Source organism: Pogona vitticeps, chromosome 5 (assembly GCF_051106095.1).
Source record: "Pogona vitticeps strain Pit_001003342236 chromosome 5, PviZW2.1, whole genome shotgun sequence".
In the NCBI taxonomy this organism is placed as follows: Eukaryota; Metazoa; Chordata; class Lepidosauria; order Squamata; family Agamidae; genus Pogona; species Pogona vitticeps.
Window position 1 is genome coordinate 178252888 of NC_135787.1, and position 20520 is coordinate 178273407.

General features: G+C 43.8%; 1 protein-coding gene across 9 annotated transcripts in view; it reads left to right on the forward strand.

Moving 5' to 3' along the window:
- IQSEC3 (IQ motif and Sec7 domain ArfGEF 3) overlaps window positions 1–20520 on the forward strand; it is a 202240-nt gene that overhangs the window by 144299 nt on the left and 37421 nt on the right. For all 9 annotated transcript variants that reach the window (XM_072999881.2, XM_072999884.2, XM_072999882.2 and 6 more), the window contains exon 5: window positions 3207–3368. In XM_072999881.2, coding sequence (XP_072855982.2) covers window positions 3207–3368 — 162 coding nt within the window. The remainder of the gene's footprint in view (window positions 1–3206; window positions 3369–20520) is intronic.

Consider the following 20520-nt stretch of genomic DNA (forward strand, 5'->3'; position numbering starts at 1 on the left):
TAATAACATAAGCCTCCTGGGGTCCTTCTTAAGGAGACAGATAGGGTAAAAAATGTTTAAATAAATAAATACCCCAACAGTAGCTTCTTCTGCCATCTAATGTCAGAGTCTGTGCTGGAGGCAAAAGTTTCCCGGTGATGAAGAGCATAGTATTCATGCCAGTGCCTTCCTCCACGGGTTTACATTGCTATTGTACCAAGCACCTTGTGGGCACAGCTGTGTAAGATCAGTGCCACTGAACTTGCCCACCCGGGTCTTGGTAATATACCACAGGTCAGCATTCTCATCTATAATTAGTTCATCAGTGATCACAATCTTATTATGGATTGAGCTGGCATTAAATAACAGTATGTGGTGGCACTGTGGGCTAAACCGCAGAAGCCTGTGCTGCAGGGTCAGAAGATCAGCAATCGTAAGATCGAATCCACACGACGGAGTGAGCCCCCGTCGCCTGTCCCAGCTCCCGCTAACCTAGCAGTTCAAAACCATGCAAATGCAAGTAGATCAATAGGGACCATCTCGGTGGGAAGGTAACAGCATTCCGTGTCTAAGTCGTACTGGCCATGTGACCACGGAAGATTGTCTTCAGACAAAACACTGGCTCTATGGCTTGGAAACGGGGATGAGCACCGCCCCCTAGAGTCGAACATGACTGGACAAAAATCGTCAAGGGGAACCTTTACCTTTACTTACCATTAAGCTAGAAGGTATAAATAGTTCAGCAACCAGGTAGCAGAACATTACAGAGGGAATCAAAAAGTCAAATGCCCCTCTTTTCTCTGAAACCTAATCCACCCTCCTTATATCATATCTTCCCCTACCCATAAGTACTGTTATTGGGCTGTCCTTCATGCATTAGTCGCCATTGACTCAACTCAAGGTTAATTCAGATAGAGGAAAATAATTATTAGGATATGGTGTTCAGAGGTGGCGAGATCAATCCGCATTCCTACACACAGAGAGGGACACACCCTGACAGACATGCATACACACGTTACTTTGGATCAGAATCACAACCTACATTTTTGCTCTGCTTCCCACAGTGGAATTAATTACCTCTCTTGTGCAATACCCTCAGTGATAGTTAAAAACAATGACTTCTGTTTTGCAAAATAGCTTTAATGCATTCAGTGCTATTCTTTTTTGCCATACAGCTAGCTGTACACATGAGCTTTCAGCTCTAGGAAGTGCTCCCCACAGAATAACAACTGTTACTGCTCCAACTAATAAATGCTAGGAAGCTTGGTTACATAAACCTTCTCTGACAGATTTAATAATGCCAGTGGTTTACCTACAGTATTATAACTGCTGCCCATAACAAAACTGGGTCTGTGTGGCCCAAGAGGTCCTCTGTGTGGCCTTATTATCCATGTCTTCAATCACATAACTCCCTCATGAGCAATTATTGAGTAATTCTGAACTGTGTCAGCTTTCTGTGAATTGAATGCTTTTGTGACTCGGCACTTCAAGCAACAACACATTCGGTGGCGAGTGGGTGGAATTCCTGGAGTGGAGAAAGCCTCATTATGTAGTGTTTCTCTAATAGCAGGGTTTGTGTAGGCGGCCATCTCTGGAGGTGGAACGAAAGCCAGGAGAGCTGAAGGAATTCCACAGCAGAGAGCCACAACTTGCTTAGCAGCTCAGGAAAATAAAAGGAAATATTGCCAGCTAAATCAAGAAACAGCAAAGGGTGCAGGGAAAAAAAATTACATGGTGCTGAAGAAATATCAGGGCAGTATGTGTTACTAGCTATTTCCTGAGTCTGTGATATGCCTAGTCCAGGCAACAGCAGAATGAACAATTCAGTTTCTAACAATAATAATCCAGAATTGTGGTTGGTCATTAGGGTCCCTCTGAGATATTTCATTCGTTTTAGAGAGCTAGCACTCTCAAACCTTTAAATACAGTCAATCAGACCACAAATTAGAACCTATTTCTTCTATTGATGATTATCATTCTAAGTGAGGAATATGCAATTGTCATTGGCCAAAGTCCTGTTGCTTAGCCTAGTAAATGAATAAGCCCGTTGAGTGAATGGGGATTTAGTGAGTCAACTCCTCCATAAGTTCAATTTATTCAAATGAGTCTACTCTAACTGCAACTTAGTATGTGAAAATCAGTTGCGATATGAGTAGCCAATTTGAATCAATGAAATCTATGGAGGAGTTGACTACCACATTCCAATTGATTTGATGGGCCTACTTTAGTGTGATTTACTGCATTAAGCAACAGGATTTTGGCTATTGACTTATTTTCTGTGTGTATATCTTGCCTTTCTAGGAGGAACATCTATTCAAGATTTGTTTTGAAACAACAGGTTTCATGCCAAGAGTGAGAAAACAAAGGGGAAAACAAAATGTGGGAGAACAAAAATACTGATTATCAAATATTACATAATGAAGTGACCTTTGACAATATGGAGTGGCCATTGTAGGAGTCAGTTTTTGGGAAAAATGAATCGGCTGTTAATATGAGACAGAGTGGTGACAGCCTTTGCTGTCACTCCTCTTGGTCGAAATGAAATGAATTCAGAGGCAGATAGGGAGGGAAGATGTTATGTGGGTGAATTCTCTATCAGTTAACAAGTTCCTTGTGATGCTTAACAACCTACTAAAGCTTTAGCAACTTGCATGTATCTATTCAAGAGAGTAGGGGTTCTAGATATTCAGAAATTCAAATAGTGGCTCAAATCCAGGCCCAGATCAAAATGTAGGGGTCCTAGTCAAAATCATGTATTGATCCATAGCATGGAATCGGTATTCAAATCAGGTCAATGGACCAGTGTACACTCTTATTTTGCAGTTTTTCCATTTTAAAAATGTTGTGCTTTTAAGATGTTGGCACTACTCTTGGTTTTACTTTGTCGTTTATTGTTGTTATTATTATTGGTCTTTATGTGAGTTTAGTTCTACTTTGAGAACTGTTGAGAGAACTTAGGCTTCTGTCCAGCACTACCGGTGTGGTTTACCTGTATTGGTTTGAGTGTGAACTTTTGAGATCCAGGTTCAATTCCCAGCTGGCCATGAGACCCACTGAATGGCTTTTGTCTGTCTATTCATCAGCTTGACGTCTCTTATAAAGAAGAAACAAGGAGAGCCATGGAATAAAGGTGTGGTATAAATGTAATGGAGAAATAGAGTAATGGTGAAATAAATGAATAGAGTTCTAAAGTACGTTGCTCGCCCTTTCCATCTTTCCTTTTTCAGAAATCCAGACAAGGGGATCCAATTCCTTATTTCCCGGGGCTTCATCCCAGATACACCAATTGGAGTGGCACACTTCCTGTTGCAGCGCAAGGGGCTCAGCCGACAGATGATTGGGGAATTCCTTGGGAACAGCAAGAAACAGTTCAACCGGGATGTCCTAGAGTAAGTGTCTTACTTTACCTTCATGCTTTTCCCTACCCATTCCCCCCATCTCCCCCTATGGTGATTATACTGCACAACTTTTTCAGCATCTCCTTTCTCTCTTTCCTTTTGAGCATTTTTATTCAGAGGGATAATTTCTTGTTTGCATCTAAGGAACACTGGGAATAAAATAGGCTGGAATTAGCAGGGAAAATGTGGGTGGAAGGAAAAAACTGTTTGCATCGTTTGTTTGCATAAATGAATTAGGAGAAACAATGAAAAGAAGCAAGGACGTGGACTTGTGGGGGAAATGCACTGGCTGGGAATAAAAGGACTTGTTCTCTCTTCTGTATGTTGAGTCAGCATCAATAAATGGCAGAACCAACATGAGTTGCAATCATCTGCATAGAAGGGAGGCAGATGTGCTGGAGCATTGAAACCTAGGGCAGCTGCAGTTCTAAACACCAGATTGATCTTTGGGTATGCATAACTAGGAGTATAAGATATAAAGAAGCAAGATATAAGGACAGCTCAGAGCCTGCATTCAAGCATGAACTGTCAGAAAGACCAACACATCAAACGCTAGCGGGAGACTTCCACTTTTACTTCTCTCGGGAAGCTCCATCACTTCCTTCTGCTGCAGCCTTCCTTTACCCGATCTTTGCCCATTACCTTTCCCTGGGGAATGCTCAGGAAATACCTTGCGTACCAGCTGGCGGAGAAGCAGAGAAGAGGAGGCAAGAGGAGGGGTTATCGGTAGCAAATGACAGAGACGGGAGGAGGAAGTCATACTGAAGGCTTTTGTCTGGTGTTTGGTTAGCTGGTAATCTTCCAATTTAGGTTTCAGGGTCACGGTGAAGGTCAGGGTTGGGATGGTGTTTTGAGGGCTCCTAACAAAAAAAGGGAGTGGAGCTAATGCTGTTCTCTTATTTCCAATTATCCACAATCAGAAAGACATGTTGTTTTTACTATCTGTGGCCAGCAGATGGTAAACTGAACAATTTTATCTTCCCCTTCATAGACCCGAATTCAGTGCTTTGTACTCTTTCAAATTAGAAATCCTAATCAAACTACACCTAAACTCTGATTCTCAGGGCAGTTGTTTGCTCCATTTTCCCAATGAGCACATGATGTAATTGTTTGAGTGAACTAAATTACTTAGGGGTCCTGCCTGGCCTTTCTAAGCCCGTCAGGGGCTTCTACTTTTTTGGTGCAGGTAGGATTGCTGTGGTTTGATCCATTTCAGGCATGTGCATTTGCTGGAAATAGACCAAAAGTGAACCGTCTGGCTGTCACAGCTCCTTCCAATTAGAAATTCCAGTGTTGAGAAGTGACTTAATAAGCCTGGATGAGCTAGTGATGACTCCTTTTCTCTACTTTGGAGAAAAAGAGAGAGTGAGAGAGAACAGGAGCAGGTGTATGAGCATATACTTGACTACCCTGTAAACTTGGGCATTTCACTTATGAGGTGTTGCTGAGCATGTGGGAGCCTGTTCTGCTTCACTTTCTGGGGTACGGAACTCACTTTCCACTCTGCCTTGCCTTTTAGTGGTCCTGCTTCTGCCACCAATCGCACCCCACTTTGTAAATATACTCGGCAGTGGATTTCGCTGCAGGAATAAGGTCACTTGAGCTCCGAAATGCCCTTTGGATGTGAGGATTGCACCAAATGGCACATCACACTTCTACTGAACCCCAAGTGACCTTATTTAGCCCACAACAGCTTACTCCAAAAAAGCATGTAGAGAAGCCCTTTATTTCAACTTTCATCATTAATCCCTTGCAACAAATAATCTCGATACTGACCCCCAGCTTTTTATACATCTGTTTAATATACTGCATCTGTATTTAACTAGATAAAACCAGTGTTTCCTCGAGTGTTCTTGTGTGAAGCATTGCAGCTTAGTGGAAATAGGGCAAAGCAACTGAGGTAGCTCAGGAAAAGGAAGGGATATGAGTGACCGTGTAGGAAGCAATGGAAAAAGTCACTATATAAAGAAAATAACCTAAAAACTCATGGAAGTTTCATACTCCACAGTGGAACACCCCAGTCAGCACAAGAACAGCTCGGCCCTAGTTGTTGTCCAGGGAATGATCAGGAAGGCCATTGGCAGAGGTACAAGAAAGCTAAAGCTGCCTCCCATAATACCCTGATGTCGAAGCAGTAACACAGTTTTGATTCTCATTTATCCTGTAAGTGCTGAAACAAGAAGAAGGACTTTCTAGCTTGATCACTGGCCAGAAGAGCAAAAGCTGTTGGCTGTTTACTCAAACTCTGTCCTAGCAAAAGTGCTTAGGGAAACCAGCCTTGCTCTAATTGGCTGCAAATGCCTATTAGCAACTTGGCATTATCAAATTCTTCTCTTCTGTTCCATTCTCTTCTCTTTCCTTCCATTCCTTCTCTTGTTGGCAACATTACAAACCCGAGGAGAGGTCCTATGCTGTGCAGCCACTGTGGAGGAGGGCGGGAGTCATGCAGCCCCCAAGACTCCTTCTGAGGTGTCCTGAAGGCACCCTCTTAAGTGTACAATTAACTAAACCACACCACCATAATCAGGAAAAACAGCTGTTTAAAACCATTTCGCTTGCTTCAGCTGGGTGTTTGTGGCTTGCTGCCAAAATTCAGCATCAGGTAAAGAAACCCCTCATTTATATAAAATATATATTTTAAAACTAATATAAAATTACTTCCCAGTGGCAGACAGATGCATTTAAATCAAGTAAAATCCTTGCCCACTCCAGCAGCATAAAAGGGGGCACGACCCATAGTAAGTGCTAAGAGGGACAATACTATCTAACACGTGATGTATGTCAGCAACACCTGCATAAAATCCAACCGTGCCACATCCTCGTGGCATGGAGGTGACCCTGGGCTGTTAGTGGAGTGCAAGATCTGGCAGGTTCTTTAATAATAGCCCAAGTCATAGATGATGGGCCCACTGTCCAAGAACTAGCTTAGTTAAATTCAGAGACTTTCATTAGCAGCAGCCTGGGACTTGACAAGACATGTCCCAATAAACTGGCCACAACAATTATGAACACAATACAGTGTGAAATGGTTTCAGTCGTTGACATCAATAGAGGACCCTCTATATAGGTCTTCACATTGTTCTAGTACAACAAGAACAGCCACAGCAGCAGTAGCAGCTCTGTGACTTTGAGGCTGGCTGGTTAGAACAGGGACATGGTGGCGCTGCAAGTTAAACCGCAAAACCTCTGGGCTGCAAGGTTGAAAGACCAGCAGTTCAAATCCACCTGACGGAGAGAGCTCCCGTCACTTGTCCCAGCTCCTGCCAACCAAGCAGTTTGAAAGCATGTAAATGCAAGTAGATAAATAGGTACCACCTCGGTGGGAAGGTGACGGCGTTGCGTGTCTAGCCACGCTGGCCAAGTGATCATGGAAACTGTCTTCGGACAAACGCTGGCTCTATGGCTTGGGAACAGGGATGAGCACCATGTCCTAGAGTCGGACCCGACTGGACAGTTGTCAAGGGGAACCTTCATCCTTACTTTTACCTACCATTAGATGGAGTAAAACCAACAGCCTTAGACAGCAGGTGGTGGTGGACAGTTGTAAAGACTGCAGCCTCCCAGCTTTCCCTCTTAAATATCATGGATGTTCTCCTGTTTTAGACACCGTAAACTGGTCACACATGTGGTAGAAAAAAAACTATCCCATTGCCACAAATAAAGAAATGTCCTGCTGCTAGTCTAGGTAGTTAGTTTCCACATGTAGCAGGATGGGTGCCGTATTGTCCCTCTTTTCAGATGGCAGATTGTTTTGGAACAGCCCAGTGCTTCCTCCACTGTCCAGACCTTCTCTGTAGATCAGAAGCAACATTCACTTTGCTCACTCTGAACTCAAAGAGAACAAACGTTGTCCTTGCTTCCCTGGGTCCAGGACTTATAATGTAAATTGCTTCTTGGCTCATTCTCTCTCTCCTTCCTTCTTCCCCCCCCCTTCCCATACAACATCTCTGTCTACTTCTTCTCCTTGCTTAGTATGAATAATATTCAACAGAGCTAGAAGGAGCAAATAATATGTGACATGCTTTTTTCAAAAAGGCCACCTCCAGCTTGTCCTGACTTGGCCTCTTTCTTCCTCATTCATTCACGGTACATGGTGAGGCTTTACAAAAAGCCGTGCAATTCAGATTCATTCCAGTTTTCCTCTTTAGTGGCTGCTGTGTGGACTGTCACAGCTCCCAGAAAGAATCTCATAGTCTGCTAGGATTACACGTTAATCTGAACTGAAGGAAGGAAAGAAGGCAGGCAGGCACATATTTGTGTGTGAGTGTGTGAGTGACCAGATACAGGGATTCAATTCCTGATTTTGACTGCATGAAGTCTTTGGCTTTCACTCTTTCCAAGTAGCCACCCCACCCCACCCCACCTCAAACAACTGGCTGTTTTCTTGGCGATGCAGTTGCCCTACTGCATGTAAGGTGTAGCATGATGCCAGTATACCTTAAAATTGTAAATGGACAGTACTCAGAATAAAAAGTAAATTAATTTTTAAATATGCAACTGATTGTAATTATATATTGCTGTTCTTGTGTCTACTTAGGTTTAGCCTGCCCTGAACATCACCTGAAGTGTTATGTGTTAGTCAGAAGTGTGTACTCGAAGTATTCTTCCAACTACTGCTGTGTTAAATTAATCAGACCAAGTGAATGAATAATGCAATACCTTTTAAAGAAACCATGTGTCTAATCCCCTCCAAGGAAAGCTATCCTGCTGTGGTTTAAAAAAAAGCACTTTCTCTTGACCCTGATGATATAAAATAGTAAACACGATTAAGGTGGTGCTGAGTCTGACTAAATAAACAGAGATGTCCTAGCTTGTGAGGAGCCATCATTCACGGTGCATAAAAAAGGGCTATACTATACATTCACAGTAGCTCCAGTTCAAAGGATCAAGTAAAGGGCTTTGGAAAACCTACCTAGGATTCCAGAGAGATGCTGCCAGTAGATGAAACAGAACTATATGGGCCAGAGGCCCAAATCTTTTTAAAGCAGCTTCCTACCTTTCCCCTCCCCAATGCTATAAGAGCTGTGTGGCTTGCTTTTGCATTGGACTTCAGCTTTAATTAAGGATGTGGGCTTGAGAAATGCATTTCCCCCCTCCCTTCCTTTCTCTGGTCCAAATTCCTACATTTCATCCGTTGTAGTTTAGCAATGCATCACCTTAGTCAATGGTGCTAGGTACTTTCTGAACCAGGATTTTCTAACCCTTTGTACTTTGGTTGTGATGTGGGAAGCAGCTAGCATCAATTGTTTTTAGCATCTGTGCAGTTCTAATTATGAATGAGAGTTAAAGGGAGAAAAAGGAGGGAGGAGGAATATGTAATGGAGAAGAGAAGGGGAAAGAGGGTGAATCTCTTGTTTATTATCCATTTTTACAAGATCTGCAATGTGGTACCTGCTCAGTCCTCTGTGTATCTTTAAGCATGCTCTTTCCTTTAACCTTTCATGCCTACTTAATGTATATAGCATTATTTTGTTCTTGTCCTGATGTTGTTCACCTTTTGTTCCTTACGTTGTGTCCTGAAAACATCATTGTCCTCTCACCGTTCATTCACAAACTCTGCCACATAAGCAGTGGACAACTTGTGCCGTAAAGAGAGCTGGCAACATCACTGGGGGTGGGTTGTTCGTTCTGTGGGTTGAAATATTCTGGGCAGGTCAGACACAGCTGTCTTCTTCGATTTGTTTTCAAAGCAGAGGTTATTTTTCTGAATGTAAGAGACATTCTGGTGAATGAGAGCAGGTTGCTTGTTAAGATTGGGGGCACTACGTTCTGATGCATTTTTCTGGAGGGCAAGCCAGTCTGCTCGCTGTCCAGAATTTGTAACTCTGCCGTCTTCACACAGAAATTGGCTGAGAGCAGCCACTCAGTCTTATGGAAACCAGACATATTGTGCTGCCTCTCATAGGCAAGGCAGAGGAGTTTATGCAAAGCAGCTCACTGGAAGTCTTAATCAGAATCAGATGAATGAGCAGGTAATGTTCTTGTTCAAGACCCACCGTTACTACCATGCTTTGGGTTCTCCCCATTGTCTAAGAGTCAATAGAAATAGCTGTCTTTGGTCAGACCAGTGATTCATCTGGCTCAATACTGTTGAGCTGGCATGAATTTCACCATGTATGGATGCTGATGGCAGGGCTGAACCTGGCAATGGTTGCAAGCAAGGACTTCCTGTGCCATTGAGCCAGAACCCTTCATTCGAGGACAACCCACTGAGAAGCTGCTACTGTGTAGGCATCCTTCAGTCTCGAAAGACTATGGTATCGTGCTCTGTATGGAGGACTTGGAACAGCGTCTAGTGTGGCTGAGGAGGCCAATTCGAGAGTGACAATCCCTTCCACACTGGAGACAAATCCAATCTGTCCCCTGTCCAGCTCCCTGGTTTTGCTTCCTTTGTGACTTCCTCTTTGCCTCAGCCTGCTGGACAAGGGTCTCTTCAAATTGGGAGAGGCCGTGATGTACTGCCTGCCTCCAGGCTGAACGATCAGATGTCAGAGTTTCCCATCTGTTGAGGTCTATTCCTAAGGCCTTCAGATCCCGCTTGCAGATGTCCTTGTATCGCAGCTGTGGTCTCCCTCTGGGGCGATTTCCCTGCACTAATTCTCCATATAGGAGATCCTTTGGAATCCGACCATCAGCCATTCTCACAACGTGCCCAAGCCAGCGTAGACGTCGCTGTTTCAGTAATGTATGCATGCTGAAAATTCCAGCTCGTTCTAGGACTACTCTATTTGGAACTCTGTCCTGCCAGGTGATACCAAAAATCCGTCGTAGGCAACGCATATGGAAGGTGTTCAGCTTCCTCTCCTGCCGGGCACAAAGTGTCCAGGACTCGCTGCAGTACAGGAGTGTGCTCAGGACACAGGCTCTATAGACCTGGATCTTGGTATGTGTTGTCAGTTTCTTATTGAGCCATACTCTCTTTGTGAGTCTAGAGAACATGGTGGCTGCTTTCCCAATGCGTTTATCCAGCTCGACATCTAGAGAGAGGGTGTCAGAGATGGTTGAGCCAAGGTACACAAAGTCATGAACAACCTCCAATTCTTGTGTGGAGATGGTAATAGAGGGAGGTGAGTCCACACCCTGGCCCATGACTTGTGTTTTCTTCAGGCTGATTGTTAGTCCAAAGTCTTGGCAGGCCTTGCTGAAACGGTTCATGAGTTGTTGGAGGTCTTCAGCAGAGTGGGCAACAATGGCTGCATCGTCTGCAAAGAGGAAGTCCCTCATGCATTTCAGTTGGACTTTGGTCTTCGCTCTCAATCTAGAGAGATTAAAGAGCTTTCCATCTGATCTAGTCCGGAGATAGACACCTTCTGTTGCAGTTCCAAAGGCATGCTTCAGCATGACAGCAAAAAAGATCCCAAAAAGTGTTGGTGCGAGGACACAGCCCTGTTTCACTCCGCTTCGGATGTCAAAGGGATCTGATGTTGAGCCGTCAAAAACTACAGTGCCTTTCATTCCATCGTGGAAGGACCTGATGATGTTAAGGAGACGAGGTGGACATCCAATCTTGGGAAGTATTTTGAAAAGGCCATCCCTGCTAACCAAGTCAAATGCTTTTGTAAGGTCTATGAAGGCCACTAAGAGTGGCTGTTGTTGTTCCCTGCATTTCTCCTGCAACTGTCGGAGGGAGAATACCATGTCAGTGGTGGATCTATTTGCTCGAAATCCACACTGTGATTCCGGATAGACTCTGTCTGCAAGCACCTGGAGCCTCTTCAGCACAACACGGGCAAGCAGCTTCCCTACAACGCTAAGAAGAGAGATACCACGGTAGTTATTGCAGTCACCCCTGTCACCTTTGTTCTTGTACAACGTGACAATGTTTGCGTCCTTCATGTCCTGTGGTACTCCACCTTCCCTCCAGCAGAGACAAAAGATTTCATACAGTTCGGTGATGATGATCTCCTTACCGCATTTCAGCACTTCAACAGGGATGTTGTCCCTTCCAGGTGCCTTGCCAGAGGTGAGGGAATCCAAGGCCGCATTTATTTCTGCTAGGGTTGGTTCGCTGTCCAGCTCTTCCAAGACAGGCAGGCACTCAATGTTATTTAATGCTTCTTCGGTTACTACATTCTTTCTGGAATATAGCTCGGAGTAGTGCTGCACCCAGCGTTCCATCTGCTGTGCTCGGTCCTGGATGATCACACCTGTAGTAGACTTTAAGGGAGCAGATTTCTTCTGTAATGGACCTAAGGCCTGCTTGATACCATCATACATTCCTTTGATGTTACCTGTGTCCGCTGCTATCTGTATCTGAGAGCAAAGCTGAAGCCAATAGTCATTGGAGCATCTCCTGGCAGCCTGTTGGACTTGGCTACGAGCGGCTCGAAGAGCTTGCAGGTTGTACTCGCTAGGACAGGCTTTGTATGCTGCTAGAGCTCTTCTCTTATCCTCAATGGCTGGCATTAACTCCTCCGAATGGGCTTCGAACCAGTCAGCCATCTTTCTGGTCTTCTTGCCGAAGGTGGACAAGGCGGTGTTGTAGACAGTGTTCTTGAAGTGTTCCCATCGTTCAGGTGCATTTACATTAGCTGGACCTGGGAGGGTTTCCTCGAGTGCTTGGGCAAATTCCTTCACTTTTCTTTGATCGCGAGTCTTGTTGATGTCAATACGTGGTCTTCCTTCCTTTTTCATGTGATACAATTTCTTTGTTCGCAGTTTTACTCTACTACACACCAGGGAGTGATCAGTATCGCAATCAGCACTCTGGTAGCTGCGTGTGATCGTAACACTAGGAAGGCTAGAACGTCTAGTGAGGATCAAATCGAGCTGATGCCAATGCTTGGATCTTGGATGTCTCCAGGAAACTCTGTGTTGCAGCTTCGTATTAAAGAATGTGTTGCTGACACAGAGACCATAGTAACAGCAAAACTCCAGTAAGCGTTGGCCATTTTCGTTCATCTTTCCAATGCCAAAACGGCCTAGACAAGTGGGCCAAGAATTGTGATCAGCACCAACTCTAGCATTAAAGTCTCCAAGAATGAACAGTGACTCTCTTTCAGGGACTTTTTTGATAGTAGCTGCCAGATCGTCGTAGAATTTGTCTTTCACTTCTGGAGTGGATGACAGTGTTGGTGCATATGCACTAATGAGGGTTACTGGTCCTGCTGATGAGTGGAGCTGCAGAGACAGGATTCTTTCACTCCCCACAGTGGGTGGAACAATGCATCTCAGGAGAGTGTTTCTGACTGCAAAGCCAACACCATATTCCCTGGTCTCATTCGATGGTTTTCCCTGCCAGAAGAATGAGAAGTTTTTTTCTTTGACAGATCCCGAGTCTGGCAGTCTTGTCTCTTGCAGGGCAACAATGTCCATCTGCAGTCTACTCAGTTCCATGTCAATGACAGCTGTCTTGCGCACATCGTCTATTTCTTGCAGGTCGTTAGGAAAGCCGTAGTCAGGAAAGCCAGGGGTCATTGTCCGTACATTCCAGGTGCCCAGCTTTAGGGCAGAAGTTTTCTTATGATTGTTGCATGGTGCACGGTTGTCGATCTGCTTGTCGGGTTTCACCCTAAACCCCACGCACCCTGTGAGGTTAACAGACCGTGGCGAGGTAGCACCTTACTGGCTGGGGGCTGCCCAGCTTAAGGCGGGCGGTATCTACCTAGTGAGGTGCAATGACCTCTCCCACCGTCAGAAGTAGCCCCTGGCGTCCTGCTCTACGCCAATTCAGCAGAGACTTATAACCGGTAACTGCTACTTCCCGTGTTGTTTCGACGCTGTATGCGAAGCTGGAGTGTCCTCTCCAGAGCACGAAGCCTGGGTAAAATAGTATGGAGGATAGGCTGTTACCCAAGCAGCAAATCCCCCCTCTCCACATCGCTGAAATGGTCCAGTGGAAAGGCAAGAGCCAATACAACTGGTTCCAGCAACGTCGCAGGAGTTGGCAGAGTGAAAGAAAATGCCTCCGGGACTCCGGCTCCGGAGAGAAGCTGCTAAATCCAAGACTTTCTCAGTAACATCCCTGTGGAACTCCTTGCCCTGGGAAAACCTTCTGTTTTACAAAGATGGCCATACCCCTTCTAAGCAAATATGTTCTATCCTTGATAGATAAGCATTGTCTGGAATTCTGCTGCTTTTTCCAGTTGTTCGAGTTATTGCTTTGTTAGGGTTTCTAATTTGCCGCTATTTTATGGTTTTAAATTTAACTGCAAGCTGCTACCAGAGCCCTGTAGGTTAGAAACAGGGAAGTTTAGAAACAGAAATACATAAATAATTCTGATACATTGAGAGACCAGTCCCGACACCACATAATATGAGAGCAATTTTGGGCTGCTTGGAAATCAAATGCCCTTGCTTTGCATAGTCATCTGCTATCACATTAAAACGAAACTCGTGCTTCACGATATATCTCCCTTAGAAGAAAACCAGACATTGTTGGAGAGTAACAATGGGAGAAAGCTCTTCAGCAAAAACCTACTTATGACCTCATTGTAGGCATCTTATTGGCTACTATAGGAACCAGGAAGCATGTTGAACGAGAGGGATCTCAGATTTGATTCAACAAGGTTTTTCTTGAGTTCAGCATTCACTTAACTCAAGGGTGAGGAGACCTTTAGTCCCTCCAGCTATTTTGGACTTCTCCTGCATCAACCTAAGCCAACATTACCAGTTGTAAGGTGTTGTGGGGATTTCATAAGAGCTAAAGGAGTTTTTCTTCTTCATTGTTGTGTTATGTGTTTCCCCTCGTTCCTTTAAAGCAGGCATACTTGTGTTCATCTGACAAATGTCGAAGGACCTCTGCATTTTGAAAGAGAACAATGAATAAAACAAATAACTTGTCCAAATTGACAGCCAGGCGTCACAACTCCTACATCTTTGGGAGTTTTGTATTGGGATGGGGGAACCTTATCTTTCCCCAGCACAAGTCCTCATCCCTCTTTTGCCCTGCAGTTTGATATAGTTAAGCCTGTATCCTCACGTTGCCACTCTGCACGTTGCTCATAGACCTTTGTAAAAGGGGCTCAATGAACATGGTGAAATGGTTTAGTGCAAAGAAAGCAGTCTTTAAACAATTAGTGAAATCTAAGGAGGAAACATTAGTGAACAAGAGTGTTACCCTAGTACAAGGTGACATGAACTGTCCTCTTTGTTCATCCTGAAGTTTTTTCCTTTAAAAAAAGAGAAAGGAATGGTCTCTTACTTATTAATATCTTTGTCTTGCGGTTTTAAGAGTTTCCACCTGGCTGCCTTTCCTTCATTCCCTCCCTGAGTTCATTGCAAATGCTTTTAGCTGGAAGCTGGCTTCCGTTGCATTGTCACCTGAGTGGAAAAAGCTTGAAAATAGGTCATTGTGCTTGGCTGAGCAGATTCCAGCCCAGAACCATACAGCTGCTTCCTGCCTTGCCCAGACCCTTGTACTAGGAGCCTCTGGTGCTACAGGGAGCCCAATTCTAGGTGTATTGTGGCAGAATATGTACTGACATGAAGCTTTATGGTGGAGACCATGGACATCTGGGGAGACAGGTGCCTCTGGTTAAGCTACCTGAGGGCAAAAGAACCAGCAAGAAATGAGGGTGGCTAAAATTGCAGCAAAAGCGCTTACCGTGTTAAAACAGTTAAATGTTGGTTGTTTTTTCCTATTTATTTTTTTAAAAAAAAACTCCACTGGAACCCAATGTTATTTAGACCTATGGAGCATCCTCTGTGAAGATTCACTTTGGTGTTAAAGAAGCATTATGAAAGAATGAGGTATAATCCCAGAAATTACGTATGTGAAAGTATCTTTAATAATTGTCCACTGAAGAATAACTTCCTTCCTGATGGGCTCTGAGCTCATGTGATTTTTTTTATCTGTGGACAGCACACTTGTGAAATTGTGCATACAAATGTGGTGACAATGTCATGTTTTGCAATGGTAACTGAGGCTGCAGTCACACGAGCAAAATGTTTCTGAGTTACTCCTTGTGGATTTCAACCTTTTTTTCCGATGACACAAGACCATTATTGATTCTTTTGTCCCTTCTCCGTGCTATCTCCACATCAAATCCAGCCTGCTGAGAGGCTACTACTATATCTGTTCTGTGTTTCATTGCGCAGTACAATCAACATCCCATTTAGTGCATACTCCAAAAACAATTCATTTCCTATGCATCTGGTATGTGGTCCCACCTACCTCACTCACTGTTGTTTGACTCGCTTAATTTAAAAAAATATATAATTTTCAAATGGGAATGTTGGCATGTTGGCATGCTTCTGTCTACTCTGGAGCATCAGTTCCTCTGCTGTCTTTTGACCACCAACGCAGTGTGCTATGGGTTCTCCTCCAAGAGGGTAACAAAGCATGTAAATAGGAAGAAATGGCCCAGGTACATGGCCAGCAAGGGGATTTTGCCAACATACTGATACTGTATACCAACAGAATTTTGGGCAGGAGGGGGAGGGAAAGGAAGCAGAGAAAGGTACAAGAAAAGGAAGGGGATATGTCCCACTCGAGGGGTATAGATGAACATACTGCATCTAATTCACCTGAAAAAAGGGGAACAGTTTTAAAAATGTATGAACCACTATCACGGGATATATGCCACATGACCACAGTGTGCAACAATACAGGAAGCAGGAGGCACGAGAAAGAAGAGGGGCATATCTTTTATGTGAACATAATTTAAATTTGCATTTTTTAAAAATCTCAGTGCCACATATTTCTTGCCCGTAGTTTAAAACACATTGATCAGAATGCTATTGGGAAGCACTGTAAGCATAAAGGAAATTGTGCAAGCCAGAAAATTGCAGTTTTCTGACCATGTGTTGCATATGCCTCAGTGGGTAACTGAGTACATCACCTGAGTATGTCTGAGAATACCCATAGATGGAACTATTGTGCACTTTAGTTATGCAGTGTTGGCTTTATACTGTGTAAATCCAGTAGGGCTGTGGTCATTCTTCCTGTCCAATTTGACACATTAGTGGAACATCATAATTAGAGATGGGGTACTTGTATTAGAGTTGGGGTTTTCGTATTCGTATACAAATATCCCTGCGCAGCTAGATTTAACGTTAACCATCCACTCACACATCTGCCACTGGTGGTAGCCCTACTCATCCTTCCAATCGCTCCTGAGCCCCGATCTCTTTCCGGTCACAATCATAATGCAGTATCATTTTACTTCAATTGTTGTAGAAAAGCAGAGCTTGGGAACATTATATTTTTTGACCTTAGCTCCTGAAGTCCCCAGATAGTATGGCTTCTGGTTATTTTTTCTGTAGTATTCTCAGCATTGTGGTAAAAAAGTAAGTTTTCCAAGCTTGAGAAAAGGAGCTAATTGCAAGTAACTCATGATTTGTAACCAGCTCTGTTTGTGACTTACAATCTCTACAATTACACTGTTAGTCTGAAAAAGAAAGCATTATCTTTGGAGATGTTAATAGGGGAAACCACGCTGCATCCTTAGGGACTCGGTTTAAAGTACCTGTTTCAGAGATCTTTGCACTATCCATCCCACAAAATTATCTTTGTCTCCCTGTCTCTCTTTCTTCTCATACAACGAAAGGCATTTTTCTTGGGATAATAATCAAGGCAGTTTGCTCTTCCTGTCTCTTGGTCACAGTGGAACAGGAGTAGGCAAACTGGTGCCCTACAGAGGTTTTGAACCCTAACACCCACAATCCTTGATGGAGTTGCCATCTAAAGCATTTGGAGGACACTGTGTCACCTGCTCCTGTATTAGAATTTCTGTGGGCACAGTACACTATAAACATTGATGTCTCTGAAAAAAAGGCATCACATTGCATCCTTACAAGCCCTGATGGGTTGCTTGTGTTTATGGGAAGCAGTGTTTATCACTAGGAAAATACTCCCTGGAGCCTCCATAATGGTTGCTATTTTGAAAAGCTTTCCTTCCTTCCTTCCTTCCTTCCTTCCTTCCTTCCTTCCTTCCTTCCTTCCTTCCTTCCTTCCTTCCTTCCTTCCTTCCTTCCTTCCTTCCTTCCTTCCTTCCTTCCTTCCTTCCTTCCTTCCTTCCTTCCTTCCTTCCTTCCTTCCTTCCTTCCTAATGTGTCGTACAATTTAAAATTATGGTTATATATGCAATATAGATAAAATTAAAAATAAATCAAAATGTTACAATATTTAGACTATTTTTGACCAGAAGTGGGCTACTTCAATGGTGTTATCTTCACCATTTAATGCTAAATCTTGTTTTGTACACTTGGTAGGAAATAACATGCTTACACTTAAGTGCTGCATTAATTGAATTTCTTCTTCAGAAGAAGTAGAAAAGTAGAACCCTTGATTTTCCCACCATTCTGTGAGCCAAGATCCCCTCCTCATTGACAAGAGATAAGAAACTGGTTTTTTTTAACCTACTGTTCCCAGAATTTGACAACCTAGCAGTTCAAAAGCATGCAAAATGCGAGTAGATAAATAGGTACCACCATGGTGGGAAGGTAACGGTGTTCTGTGTCTAGTCACGCTGGCCACGTGACCACGGAAGATTATTTTTGGACAAACGCTACCTCTATGGGTTGGAAACGGAGATGAGCACCACTCCCTAGAGTCGGACATGACTGGACAAATTGTCAAGGGGAACCTTTACTTTTACCTCCCAGAATTTGACAGATAGCATGGCCACTGGTAGGCTGGCCTTGTTATTCTGAGACTTGTTATCCAGTAATGGTTCCCATACCTACCCATTGCTGGCAAGAGGAAGAGAGAAAGAGATAGGAGGAAGAACAAGCTAGATGACGCTGCTCTCCTGTGTCCACCCCCTTCCCTGCTGTCAAACTTGATTGGCAATGTGTCATTGAAACAATGATTTAAAAAGCCAGAGTGCACCAACAATGGCACAAATTGGTTTGGGTTGGCTCACTTCCTTTGCAAAGTATGGTGTGGATGGTACCATTCTAAGGCAAACTTTCAGACCTACTAAACTAAAAGTTTGAGGTTTTTTGGATGATGCCCTGACACGAAGAGGGCAGCCTTCTTGATGGAAAAGACGAGTTCTGCTGTTCTCAATTTGCTGACAGGGCTTCATGTCTTAATCTTGTCTTAGTGCAAGGAAGCGGAATGCACTGAAAATCTTGTGTTCTTTCCTACAAATTTGAAAGTCTCCAGAGGCGGCTGCCATGGCGAACCTAGTATTGATTAACCAGGGCATCTTGTGCAAGTTATCAAAGCTGAGCATTTAGACGCAAGAAGTCCTTGATGTAGCCCTTTGGGAAGAAGAAGTGCATAAGTTAGTCAAATGCAAACAACCAATAGAAAGAATGGGTGAGGGGAAAGAGGAGGGGGAGGGGGAGGGAAAGGTATTTAGTGCTCTTTTCTCCTCCTGCAAACATCCTCTGATCTGTCCCTTGAAGGAAGAAAATAGAAGTTGTCTTGGGGGACCATTCACATTGATTTTTCTCTCTTTATGTCTGAATTCAATATCAGCAGTTCTTCGGGCACAAAAAGAACCCAGGTCTCTATGGCTGGAGATGGGGCTGTAGTTTATTCGGAGAGTTTTAAATGATTTGAAAGGAAGATCGATGCTTTGAGAGATTAGACTTATCCTGCTTGTGGTAAGCACAGAACAAGCCCACACGGCCATACAAGAGGTCAGGAACCTTTTAACTTACAATTTCCATCAGACCCTCCGAGCATCAGCAAAGGTAATGGCATAGGTGTCTCATGATCAGAACAGAGGGGGTGTCTCATCTCGGATTTGGAAGTATACTCCTCCTCAGTCCATGAGCCCCCCCCCATGGGTGAAGGACTGTAGACCATGTGGTCCCAAACATCTAGAGAATTAAATGTCCCCTATGTTTAGTTAAAAAAAGGGATGTGGTGGCGCTGCGGGCTAAATCACAGAAGCCTTTGTGTGCTGCAGGGTCAGAAGACCAGCAGTCGTAAGATCGAAACCATGTGACGGAGTGAGCTCCCGTCACTTTGTCCCAGCTCCTCGCCAACCTAGCAGTTCGAAAGCATGTAAATGCGAATAGATAAATAGGTACCATCTCGGTGGGAAGGTAAACAGTGTTCTGTGTATAGCCACGCTGGCCACGTGACAACGGAAACTGTCTTTGGACAAACGCTGGCTTTACGGCTTGGAAACAGAGATGAGCACTGCCCCCTAAAGTCGAACACGACTGACTAAAATGTCAAGGGGAACCTTTACCTTTACCTATGTTTAGTTAATACAGATTTTTATATTTGACCAAAGGTATTGATGATATTTATCTGGCATTGTGGGCTGAGCTGAAAATTATAACTACTTGTCCCAGTTACCCTATCTGGGCAAACTGCACACCTACCCATGGGCTTTCTTAACCATGTCAGATGCATTCAGAGCACCTGGGACTGACATCATCTACACAATCTTCTACACCAATATATCTTGCCCTGGAACAGGAAAGTGTGGAAGGAGGGAGAGGTTTCTAGTTTAGCACTTTAGAACGGACTTCTCACTATGCTTGATATCTAGTGTGGTAAAGTGAGTAGGACGAGATGGTTGGACGAGATGGTTGGACAGTGTCATTGAAGCTACCAACATGAATTTGACCAAACTCCAGGAGGCAGTGGAAGACAGGAGGGCCTGGCGTGCTCTGGTCCATTGGGTCACCAAGAGTCGGACATGACTTAACGACTAAACACCAAAAAAGTGGATAGGTAAAGTGATGGAATAGGACTCGGGAGAACAGGGTTCAAATCTCCACTCAGTCACAGAACCTCACTGGGGCAGTGGAACTGGTAAAAACACTCCTTAAATATCTCACTTACCTTGAAAGCCCTATTAGGATCATTATAAAGTTGTGTCCGGCTTGACAGTACAAAACAACAGCAACTCATTATGTTTGACAGAGAACTTTGCCACCTTCGGTATAACAGGCATGTGAAGTGGATCTATTGAAGCCTGGGCAAAATAAATAAGATCCCTTGGAAGTGAAATTTGTCTCAGGATGTTTTTACCTCTCATTTAAAATGTTGATTTGCCTCCAGCCTTATGGGGAGTGAGGATGAGGAAATTTTGGAGATCTGCTGCCAGTTAGTTGTACTGAAACAGACAGATTAAGGATATGATTCAATAGGGTTTCCTAAGTCTATTCTGTGTTGAAGGAGGAGGAGTGATTTAAGATATTTTTCTTAATTCCTGCTGTGGATTATTGGCCAGAATCCTATTACTAAAGTATACCAGTGTAAATCAAATGGCATAAAACATAGCAGCAG